Source organism: Ranitomeya variabilis, chromosome 3 (genome assembly GCF_051348905.1).
Source record: "Ranitomeya variabilis isolate aRanVar5 chromosome 3, aRanVar5.hap1, whole genome shotgun sequence".
Taxonomy (NCBI): Eukaryota; Metazoa; Chordata; class Amphibia; order Anura; family Dendrobatidae; genus Ranitomeya; species Ranitomeya variabilis.
The window spans coordinates 341,086,282-341,099,153 of record NC_135234.1 but is presented as its reverse complement, the minus strand read 5'-3'; the positions used below and the strand labels follow the sequence as shown (position 1 = coordinate 341,099,153).

Here is a 12,872-nt window from a genome sequence, read left to right as displayed (position 1 = left end):
TTTTCTTATTACTATAGGTAATAGATTCCATGGAGGGAATGCGTAGGCCAGGTCGAATGTCCATGGCACCTGAAGGGCATCGAATATGTCGGGGTTGTCCAGTCTGCAAAGGGAAGCAAATGTTTTGACCTGACGGTTGGACCTTGTTGCGAATAGGTCTATTTGTGGCATGCCCCATCGGTCTGTTATCTGCCGGAAAATCTCTCTGCTGAGCATCCATTCCCCTTGATGAAGGGTATGGCGACTGAGGAAATCGGCACGGATGTTGTCTATACCTCTGATGTGCACCGCTGACAAGGACAACAGATGACTTTCGGCTAACGTCATGATGTCCGAAGAGACTCTCATAAGATTTTCTGATTGTGTACCTCCTTGACGATTTAAATAGGCTACTGCCGAGGTGTTGTCTGAGAGGACCCTTGTGTGAGAGCCTCGTAGCTGGGGAAGAAAGTGGAGTAGGGAATAATATATGGCTCTTAATTCTTTTACATTAGAAGAATTAGCTAATTCTGACCTGGACCAAAGGCCCTGAACCACCTGATCACCAAAATGTGCTCCCCAGCCCTCCGGACTAGCATCCGTGGTTACTACGGTAGAAGGGGTGATGACCCATGGTACCCCCTCTGATAGATTTCCCCAATCTAACCACCATGTAAGGGAGTGTACTACCTCTGCCGTTAAGAAAATTGTTCGATCTAAATGTACCCTATCTTTTGTGTCCTCCTGCAATACCAATTTTTGCAGCTGCCTGGTATGGAATTGAGCCCATTTAACCGCAGGGATACATGATGATAGTGAACCTAACAATGACATGGCATTTCTCAGTGACATATTACGCTTTTTGATAGCTAAATCTACTTTACTAATTATCGAATACTTTTTATCATCAGGCAACCAACATTTTTGGTCTACTGAATCCAGGAGGAGACCTAAAAATTTCTGACAAGTGACGGGTTGGAGTCTGGATTTTTCCCAGTTAATAATCCAACCCAGCCTTTGTAAAGAGGATACCACCTCCTCCAACCTTTGCTCACACTGTAAGAAATTTTTCCCCACAATTAGTAGGTCGTCCAGATATGGGATGACCAATGTGTCTTTTAATCGTAGGAAGGACATTACTTCCAAAAGCAACTTAGTAAAGGCTCTAGGAGCCATAGACAGACCAAAGGGCATTGCTCTATATTGAAAATGACGAACTTGACCGTCTATAACTACTGCTACCCGAAGAAACTGCTGGTGCGACTGGTGTATGGGAAGATGATAATAAGCATCTTTGAGATCAAGTACTACCATGTAACAGTTAGGGAACAAATTTTTAATGGCTGATCGAATGGATTCCATCTTAAATGTTGTGGGTTTTATGAACATATTTAGATTTCTCAAATTAAAAATAGTTCTATAGGATCCGTCAGGTTTTGTAATCAGAAACAAGGGGGAGTAGAACCCCTGCCCGGTTTGAGATGACGGAACCTCTATTAAGACCCGTTTTGCAAGAAGGGACTTGACTTCTACTTCCAATGCTTCTTGTTGTAGTTTGGACTTTAGGGAGGTGAGCCGAAAGGAATCCGGAGGTTTTCGGATGAAGTCTAGAGTGAGGCCTGAGGATATTAATTTTATGGCCCATGGGTTGATAGTTATTTCTCTCCACTGATTGATAAATCCCAGTAGTCTACCGCCCACTGGTGGAATAGGGTTCTCGGGATTTTTCGGCTGGTTTGAAGGGACGTTTGTTAAACAAATTGCCCTTCTGCCTGAAGTCTTTGTTCCTCCATTGCTCTTTAAAGCTTCCCTTTCTGCCAAATGCTGGCCTCCTAAATGCCCTTCTGTAAGCAGGAACAAAGGGATTAGGAAAACCTTTTTTACGCTCACCCGCCTTAGTGAGTATCTCATCCAGAATAGTTCCAAAGAGGTACTCACCCTGACAGGGTATGGCACACAACTTGGATCTGGACTGGGCATCCCCCTTCCAGTTCTTTAACCATAAGGCTCGGCGGGCAGTATTTGCGAGGCTGGCTGTCCTGGCCGCCAGGCGGAGAGAATCCACGGAGGCATCGGATATAAATGCCGCAGCGCTCTTAATTAAGGGGATGGATGCCCTCAATTTCTCTCTAGATATACCACTCTTGATATTCTGGTCCAGCTGGTCTAACCAAACCAGCATAGATCTACTGGTACATGTGGTGGAGATTGCCGGCCTAAATGCAGTGACACAGGCCTCCCACGATTTTTTCAAAAGTGCCTCCGATTTCCTATCCATGGGATCAGATAAGGAGCCTGAATCTTCCACTGGTAGGGAAGAACGGCGGGAAGTGGATGCGACAGCCGCATCGACCTTTGGAACTTTAGTCCAGGTGTTCAAATCTTCATCCTCAAAGGGGTAACGTCTCTTACAGGATACTGGTGTAAACCCTTTCTGCCCCTTGCTCCACTCTTTTTTAATGAGATCTTTTATAGTCTGGTTTACTGGGAATACGTGGCCCTTTCGCTGAGATAGACCTGCGAACATAACCTCCTGGGCCGTTTGGGGTTCTTTAATCTCCGACACCCCCATCGTTTTCCTCACTGATTTGACTAGACTATTTACTCCCTCAGTCGGGAAACAGACATATTCCTCCTCATCTGAGGAACCAGACAAGTGGGAGACGTCTGAATCAATTTCCCCACTCTCCGCCGACGTGTCAGCATTAGGTGAGGATTTTCTCCTACTTCTCTTCTCAACACTGCCTGAGGGACCACCACTCAATGATTGGAGTTCCTCCCGAATCATGAGCCGTATTTCGTCCATTTTAACGGACTCCTCCTGCCGCAGGGTATTATTTATGCATGCCTGACATAACGTTTTTGAATAAGAGTCAGGCAGGGGCTCAGTACATATAGCACACTGCTTGTGCTTGGTCTTCTCCTTGCTTTTTGCCTAGAGGGACATGAGCAGAGGAGACCAATATAAGCTCTGAAGGAGCTGAATACCCAAACATTCTGAAGCATACTTTACCGATTGTTGGGTGGATCGTCCGGTCTGGGATGTGGAACGGGATGATCTCCTTCCTGATTTTTCAGTGGAATCACTCTTCCTGGAGTGTCCACTATTCTTTTTTGCAGCATTACCACTTTGCATTTGTGGCTCTTCTACAGGGTGCTCACTGACTTCCTCGTGGGACGACATAATGCGCACTGTTTTCCCCTTCCTATCGGTCCTTTATAGTGTGGACTATCAATCTCAGCTCCCCGCAGCTGCATCTCTTTTTTTTTTTTTTTTTTTTTAATTACCTGTATTAGGAAAACCTGCGAACACCGTCCAGGAGGCATCCAATATGGCCGCTACCCCGGAAATGCAATGCCGACCTCAGGGGGGTCGGCCATACTACATCCGGGATTCCGGACGCACTGCGCATGCGCCGGCGTCTGCCGCATTCACCCGGCACTGCGACCCCACGCATCGTACCTGAGAGACCGGGGGGAGCCACCGCTGTCCAGCGTCCACATAACTCCAGACCGGGATCAACCAGGTATACTATGGTTGTCTTTCAACAACGATGTCCCAGCAGGGAGACCGTTGGAATCCTTCAGGCCCCATCATTCGGCCGGTGCAGACGAGGAGGGAACCATTAGGAATCCCCGACTCTGCCTCTACTCACCCTGGAGCCCCTGCCGCTCAGCAGAGACGTACAGGCGGCATCCAGGCAAGCTTCTTTTTTTTTTTTTTTTTTTCCGACACCGCTGTTAGTGTCTACAGAGATCTTCTCTGTGGCTTCCTCTAGGAACAGGAAACCAACTGAGGAGCGAGGGGGGGCCGCCCCTTTTATCTCTCTGTAGGTTTCCTGTTCCTAGGGGCGGATCCCCTCTCTCAGTGGGTGCTGTCGTGGCGAATAGAAAAAAGGTAATTCTGGCATTTTGAATTTTTTTCTCGCTACGCCGTTCAGCGATCAGGTTAATCCTTTTTTTTTTTTAATTGATAGATCGGGCGATTCTGAACACGGCGATACCAAATATGTGTATGCTCGATTTTTTTTTATTGTTTTATTTTGAATGGGGCAAAAGGGTGGTGATTATGTATACACACACATACACATATATATTTATTTTTTTTCCAAAACTTTTTTTTAAACTTTTGCCATGCTTCTAGTATTATAGAGTTACAGACTTGCTATGAGCACATTTCCCTAGACAAAGCTATACGCGAAACGCACGTCGAGTCGGTGCCACCACCTTGAGGTAATAACCCAGCATGTTTCTTTTCTATATGTCTACAATGCTTTCCACATGTGAACTTTCTCATGTTTAGACTGTTATAACATTCAGGATGCTGTATGTTTTTTGAACCACTTGGTCTTATGTGTTGCTTTGTATGAGACTATTGTCTCACCTGCTTCATACAAAGGGTTATATTCCCTTATTATCTTTTACTCCCTGAATAGTCTGTTCATCACATTTATCCCTTTGCGTTTATTGTGAACTATTTATCTCGGGATACGCATTGTTAGAAATATACCTGCATTTACTAGCATGTGCATGTTGCCTTTATTATATTATTTACATAATAGGAAGCCTTTTTTGGGCTCCTTTAATTGCACTATCATAATACCATAAGCTCTGCGCATGACATATGCTTACCTTTTGTATATAATTATGAACTGTTCATATATTTAATGATACTATAACTTATTGCCTCTTCTGGTGGTTCTTCTTTTGCATATTTCTATCCCCACTTTTTTACATATTTGATAAAAATTGTTTTTATATATGTTCTAAATAAAGACTAGTAATTTTAAGGCTAATTGCTTCTATGTCCGTTTTTTGATGTATATATTATTTTGAAGCTTTGCCACTGATCTAGGCAGTTCTCCCCCCCTTTTATGATGTGTTGCAAATACACAAGATGTATAGTTTGGCAAAACATTTACCTGTGCCTCCGCTTGCGAGAGTGTGAGAGTGACCTCGAGCGGGACCTAGACTTGGAAAATGAGCGAGATCTTGAGCGGGAAATAGAGCGAGATGACCCCGATCTGGACTTTGACTTGTTTTTGGACATCTTTCAAATCAGTCCCTGCAATCTAAACAGAGTTGGAAAAGCATAGTTAATAAATCAGTAACATAATTTGAGTTCTCAATTTTATATCCAGATTAAAATATACATAAAACTTGATGTTCTGGTGAAAAGAAAAAAAAAAAGTTTACTTTTATGCAGTATCTAAGTGCCATATAAATGTGAACCAAAGCCACACAGTCTCCTATGCCAGCTATACCATGTTTAAAGTTCCAGAATGATTGTACATGTGCCCATATCCTTTTGGATGGCCACTACAAGGACTTTGGAGCACACTGCATTCAGTGATTCGGGTCAAAGTACAATTATGTGCAGGGTAGCCACACAGGCACAAACCCATAACACAACCAGTTCATTTAAGGAAACATGCCTAGATGCATACATAAAGGTATAATCATTGCATGTTATTGACATGGTTTTTTACAGGAGTGCTTATTCTTGACTCAAACTTACCATACGCTATAAAATTATGAAGACAACCATATTTTTCATGACCGAAGCCGATCAGTTACTCACCCCCAAGTCAAAGCTCCCAAGAGCCTCAGCTGGGGCTAGCCTTAGAGTAGTATTAGGCTCAGCTCACATAACACCTGAAGAATCATCACCTGTGGTGCCTGACACATCTCATTGACTTATTAGGTTTGCCAAGTTACACTCAGGTGGCCAGCATTTTGAATGGAAAAATAGTGCTGTATGCAGCCTTCAACGCAGATGTGAACGGAGCCCAGCAGTAATACTCCTGTCACTTGACAAGTGGATTAATTTGCTGCTAAACAATTAACAGCTGACCCTAGTCAAGTTACACCTTCCTTACAGGAGACCATTTTACAACCAGTGTTTCATGAAATATTTACAAACTATCACCTGTTTAACAACTAATCTCTACTAATCCTGGGTTCCTTACCCTGCAAGTTATTATAGGAGCACAGCTGTACCAAAACAGATCTAGTAGTCAAGGCAGAGAATGAACTTTCACAGAGGTCATTACAATGATCCCAACGTAGTTTTGATATGTGCGACTAGGCAAGGCGTAGGCAGTTCTCAGATCAAACCAGAAAGCGCTGTCTGTTTAGCATAAACCACCTAAAGTATAAAGTGGAAACCTCAAAGATTCCCTAGGATTGTTAGTTCATAGGGAACACAAATACGGTATTTTCCAAGACACGCCTGGAGCGGTGCAAAAGCACAATTTAAGGTACTCCAAAACAGGTTGTGATCTGTGAGCTAGTTAAGTAGATGATTCCTTAGCTGCTGCTCTCCTTTTCTGTTGCATTTCTACTGCTGGTTAATGGCTACATAATGAAACTGAAAAAAGCACTGCTCCAATAAATCTCTAAAACTTTGTCTATAGTGAAAGGGCATCACAGTAAGGGACAACTCTTGTAAAATATATTAAAGGGTTGCACAGTTTAGAAAACCTATTTTTAATATTGTATTAGAACCCTTTATGGGTATGAAATTTACAATAATTCACCTTAATATACTTTATTGCTCAAATCTGCAGCAATGTTCTGGTTTTAGCACCCTTCTCTGGGTTTTGAGATTTACAGCGGAGGAAATAAGTATCTGATCCCTTGCTGATTTTGTAAGATTGCCAACTGACAAAGACATGAACAGTCTATAATTTTAAGGGTAGGTTAATTTTATCATTGACAGAATATCAAAAATAAAAACCAGAAAAATCACATTGTATAAATTACATAAATTTATTTGCATTTTGCAGTGAGAAATAAGTATTTGATCCTCTGCCAACCATTAAGAGTTCTGGCTCCTACAGGCCAGTTATACAGTCCTAATCTGCATTAAAGACAGCTGTCCTGCATAGTCACCTTTATAAACGACTCCTGTCCACAGACTCAATTAATCAGTCAGACTCTAACCTCTACAACATGGGCAAGATCAAAGAGCTTTATAAAGATGTTAGGGACAAGAACATAGACCTGCACAAAGCTGGAATGGGCTACAAAACCATAAGTAAGACACTGGGTGAGAAGGAGACAACTGTTGGTGCAATAGTAAGAAAACGGAAGAAATACAAAAGAACTGTCAATCGACATCTATCTGGGGCACCATGCAAAATCTCACCTCATGGGGTTTCCTTGATCATGAGGAAGGTAAGAGATCAGCCTAAAACTACAAGGGGGAACTTGTTAATGATCTCAAGGCAGCTGGGACCACAGTCACCAAGAAAACCATTGGTAACACATTACGCCGTAAAGGTTTAAAATCCTGCAGTGCCCGCAAGGTCCCCCTGCTCAAGAAGGCACAAGTGCAGGCCCGTCTGAAGTTTGCCAATGCACACTTGGATGATTCGGTGAGTGATTAGGAGAAGGTGCTGTGGTCAGAGGAGACAAAAATTGAGGTCTTTGACATTAAAGGGAATCTGTCACCTACTTTTTCGTATATAAGATTTGGCCACCGCCATTAGGGGCTTATCTACAGCATTCTGTAATGCTGTAGATAAGCTGCCGCCCTCCCCCCATGTATCCTGAAAGATAAGAAAAACAAGTTAGACCCGGGGCGGTCCAGTGCAATGCGGTCCGAGTCCTCCCATCTTCATGCAATGACGTCCTCTTTCTTGCCTCCTGTCGCGGCTCCTGCGCAGGCGTACGTACAGTATCTGCCCTGTTGAGGGCAGAGCAAAGTACTGCAGTGTGCAGGAACCGGGAAAGGTCAGAGGCCCAGCGCCTGCACACTGCAGTACTTTGCGCTGCCCTCAACAGGGCAGATACGTACGCCTGCGCAGGAGCCGCGACAGGAAGCAAGAAAGAGAACGTCATCGCATGAAGATGGGAGGCGTCGGACTGCGACACCCATTGGATCGGACCGCTCCCCCAGGTGAGTATAATCTAACTTGTTTTTCTCATCTTTCAGTTTACATCGGGGGCTTATCTACAGCATTACAGAATGCTGTAGATAAGCCCCTAATGGCGGTGGCCGAAGCTTACATACGAAAAAGTAGGTGACCGATTTCCTTTAACTCAACGTTCTTGGAGGAAGAGAAATGCTGCCTATGACCCAAAGAACACCGTCCCCACTGTCACGCATGGAGGTGGAAACATTATGTTTTGGGGGTGTTTCTCTGCTTACACAGGACTACTTCACCAAATCAATGGGAGAATGGATGGAGCCATGTACCGTGAACTCCTGAGTGACAGCCTCCATCCCTCCTCCAGGACATTAAAAATGGGTCGTGGCTGGGTCTTCCAGCAAGACAATGACCCAAAACATGCAGCCAAGGCAAAAAAGGAGTGGTTCAAAAAGAAGCACATTAAGGGCATGGAGTGGTCAAGCCAGTCTCCAGACCTTAATCCCATAGAAAACTTACGGAGAGGGATGAAGCTCAGCATTACCAAGCGACAGCATCAATATCTTAAGGATTTAGAGATGATCTGCAAAGCGGAGTGGACCAAAATCCCTCCTGACATGTGCGCAAGTCTCATCATCACTACAAAAAAAGTCTGACTGCTGTGCTCGCCAACAAGTTTTGCCTCCAAGTATTAAGTCTTGTTTGTCAGAGGGATCAAATACTTAATTCTCACTGGAAAATGCAAATAAATTTATATAATTTATACAATGTGATTTTCTGGATTTTATTTTTGATATTCTATCTCTCGATGTTAAAATTAACCTACCCTTAAAATTAGAGACTGTTCATGTCTTTGTCAGTGGGCAAACTTACAAAATCAGCAAGAGATCAAATACTTATTTCCCCCACTGTATACTTTTCCCCCTTATAAGCACATCACTTCCTTCCCTTCTGTTAGGAACGTGATGTAGAAGGCTGTCTGGCTCATTTGTCCATCATCGCTAATTCAGAGAAAAAAAAGGGGGTTGCTCATATCGCCACTCTCCATTATTCTGCCCTTCTATGGGCACTAGCTTCAATTTCCGTTTTCACAGGCGCCACCCAGCCACGCAGAAGGAAATTGAATCCAGTGCCCAAACAAGGGAAAACCAATGCGCAAAAGCAGAAGCAGCGGACCATAGCTTTCATAAACGGAGACCGACATCACACATGCAGGAAGGTGATCATTTTACATACAGAAGTATGGCCAAGTCTGTGGCCAGGAGCACATGACTATTTTTGGTTCTAGTGCAATTCGACAAATCATCAGACCGATGTTAGTCTATGGGGCCGCACACATGTCCAATTTCAGCGCACTGACACAATGGAGAAGATGGGAGTACTTTTGATCATCATCTCCTCAAAGTATGCTCCGATTCGCTCATCTGAGAGAATCGGATCACACTATGCAGACACTGATCACTGTTTGATCAGAGTGTCCTTTGCATAATCAGCCAGATGAGAGAATCCACACCCATCTAACTCTAACCTTAAAATGAGCTCTGGAAGATCTCCATCCCACCCAGTTTTTAACACTATTTACATATTGCCGAGAAATCCACATTTTTCTTAATTTATGGTAAAGCAAGTAACAAGGTATCATTTTATCCAACCTTCTATGACCTGCATGCCCATATAATCAAACAAATAAAGCAGCACTCTGTAGTGCCATAGCATGCAAATATGAAAATTTAATTGCGTTACAAAAATTAAAAATTGAGAATGCTTAGCGCATAAATTGGCCAATTCATGTGTACCTGGAAGCTACGTTAAGGCGTTTCTCGTTTCCAGGACCTAACAATGCCAATCCTCTCTTAGGCTGTGTGCACACACTCAGGATTTTTCGTGGTTTTTCGCTATAAAAAAAGCGATAAAAATGTGAAAAAAACGCATACATTAAGCATCCTATTAGAATGCAATTCGCAATTTTTGTGCACATGTTGCATTTTTTCCCACGGCAGAATTGCAATGAACATTTAACTTTTTTTTTTTTCACAAAAAATTTACTTCAGCTCCAATTTGTTTTATTTTACCAAGGGTAACAGGAGAAATTGGACCGCAAAAGTTGTACAATTTGTCCTGAGTACGCCATTACCCCAAATGTGGGGGTAAACCACTGTTTGGGCGCATGGCAGAGCTCGGAAGGGAAGGAGCGCCGTTTGACTTTTCAATGCAAAATTGACTGGAATTGAGATGGGACGCCATGTTGCATTCGGAGAGCCCCTCATGTGCCTAAAAATTGAAACCCCCCACAAGTGACCCCATATTGGAAACTAGACCCCCCAAGGAACTTATTTAGATATGTTGTGAGAACTTTGAACCCCCAAGTGTTTCACTACAGTTTATAACACAGAGCCATGAAAAAAAAAAAAACATTTTTCCCACAAAAATGGTTTTTTAGCCTCCCAAATTTTTATTTTCCCAAGGGTAACAAGAGAAATTGGACCCCAAAAGTTGTTGTCCAATTTGTCCTGAGTACGCTGATACCCCATATGTTGGGGCAAACCCCTGTTTGGGCACACGGGAGAGCTCGGAAGGAAAGGAGCACTGTTTTACTTTTTCAACGCAGAATTGGCTAGAATTGAGATCGGACGCCATGTCTCGTTTGGAGAGCCCCTGATGTGCCTAAACAGTGGAAACCCCCAATTCTCACTGAAACCGTAACCCAAACACACCCCTAACCCTAATCCCAACTCTATCCATAAACCCTAACCACACCCCTAACCCGAACATGCCCCTAACCCTATTCCCAACCACACCCCTAACCCCAACACACCCCTATCCCTAATCCCAACTATAACCCTAACCACACCCCTAACCCTGACACACCCCTAGCCCTAATCCCAACCATAAATGTAATCCAAACCCTAACCCTAACTGTAGCCCCAACCCTAACTGTAGCCCCAACCCTAACGGGAAAATGGAAATAAATAATTTTTTTTTATTTTATTATTTTTCCCTAAGAGGGTGATGAAGGGGGGTTTGATTTACTATTTATAGCGGGATTTTTATGATTGGCAGCTGTCACACACTAAAAGATGCTTTTTATTGCAAAAAAATAGTTTTTGCGTCTCCACATTGAGAGCTATAATTTTTCCATATTTTGGTCCACAGAGTCATGTGAGGTCTTGTTTTTTTTTGCGGGACAAGTTGACGTTTTTATTGGTACCATTTTCGGGCACGTGACATTTTTTTATCACTTTTTATTCCGATTTTCTGTAAGGCAGAATGGCCAAAAAACAGCAATTCATGAATTTAGGGCGGGTGGGCGCGTTTATACCGTTCCACGTTTGATAAAATTGATAAAGCAGTTTTATTTTTCGGGTCCGTACGATTACAGTGATACCTCATTTATATCTTTTTTATGTTTTGGCGCTTTTATACAATAAAAACTATTTTATATAAAAAAAAGAATTATTTTTGCATCGCTTTATTCTGAGGACTATAACTTTTATTTTTTCGTTGATGATGCTGTATGGCAGCTCATTTTTTGCGGGACAAGATGACGTTTTCAGCGGTACCATGGTTATTTATATCCGTTTTTTTTATTGCATGTTATTCCACTTTTTGTTCGGCGGTATGATAATAAAGCGTTGTTTTTTGCCTCTTTTTACGGTGTTCACTGAAGGGGTTAACTAGTGGGACAGTTTTATAGGTCTGGTCGTTACTGACGCGGCAATACTAAATATGTGTACTTTTACTGCTTTTATTTATTTAGATAAAGAAATGTATTTATTGGAACAATATATTTTATTTTATTTTTTTTATTTAGGATTTTAATTTTTTTTTTACTTCTGTAAATATATATTTTTTTTTACTTTATAACATTGCCCCAGGGAGGGACATCATGTTATAGTGTCAGATCGCTGATCTGACACTTTGCACAGCACTGTGTCAGATCAGCGATCTGGCAGAAACTGCAGGAGGCTTGCCAGCGTTTGCTCTGAGCAGGCGCTTGCAAGCCACCTCCCTGCAGGACCCGGAAGGAGCCCAGCGGCCATCTTGGATCCGGGGCCTGCGGGGAGGAGGACAGAGGAGACGCTCGGAGCAATGCGATTACATCGCCTTGTTCCGAGGGTCTCAGGGAAGCGCGCAGGGAGGGGGCTTCCCTATGCCGCCGGAACGCTGCGATTATGTTTGACTGCTCCTGGCACAGTGCCGGATGTCAGATGTAATAATCAGCTGACACCCGGCGGCGATCGGCCGCGCTCCCACCGTGAGTGCGGCTGATCGCCCATGAAGTACTATCCCGTCCCTGGGAATTAAGTCCCAGGTCACATCGCTGGGATAGTACGTCAAATGGGATTAAGGGGTTAATAAGCAACTTTGCAACCTTAGAGAAATCTACTTCTTTCACCTCGAATGATCAGTAATTCTCAATTCACAGGTAATATGCATCTTCTGTAAATACAAATTTTCCTAATTACCAAAATACAAGAGACAGTTGGTGCTTGTAAAGTTCCATGGAGAACTGCAATGTTCGTTTGTGGAGAACTTGCACCAGAATGTGTGCCTCTAGCCTCATCTCCTCCACCACCCTCCCCAAAGAATTTAATTTTAAAAGCACCAACAGTCATTTCCTAACAGTACTGGAAAAATATGTCTTCACCAAAAACCAGATTATATTCACGAATTTAGTGAAAGCAGTTGATGTCTCTGATGAGATATACTACAAAGTTGCTTATTTTCATGTGTACTATTTATGAAACAAAAATAAATAAAACCAACGAAGAGTTAGCGCTCCTGCACATGACCGATTTTCTCATGCGAGTGCTATCCATGGTTTTCACAGATAACACTGGTATCTATGATATTCTATGGGACTGTGCACGTCAGATTTTGTCCCTTGGACAGAATAGTCCACAGGAATTAAAAAAAAAAATGGAGACATGTTAAATTTTGATCCAAGTGTCAGATCAAAATCTGCAAAGTAAGTGTATATGCACACGTTAAGTAATTGGAGCAGAAATGTCTGCATCT

General features: G+C 42.9%; 1 protein-coding gene across 10 annotated transcripts in view; it reads right to left on the bottom strand.

Annotated features, from left to right (window-relative positions):
• The window catches only part of THRAP3 (thyroid hormone receptor associated protein 3), a 127,965-nt gene that overhangs the window by 48,767 nt on the left and 66,326 nt on the right, over positions 1-12,872 (bottom strand). For 9 of the 10 annotated variants that reach the window (XM_077295846.1, XM_077295841.1, XM_077295847.1 and 6 more), the window contains one exon: positions 4,902-5,051. In XM_077295846.1, coding sequence (XP_077151961.1) covers positions 4,902-5,029 — 128 coding nt within the window. In that variant the 5' untranslated portion in view covers positions 5,030-5,051. Of the gene's footprint in view, positions 1-4,901; positions 5,052-9,649; positions 9,740-12,872 lie in introns of those variants that run through there. The other variant, XM_077295839.1, reaches the window with a different exon arrangement.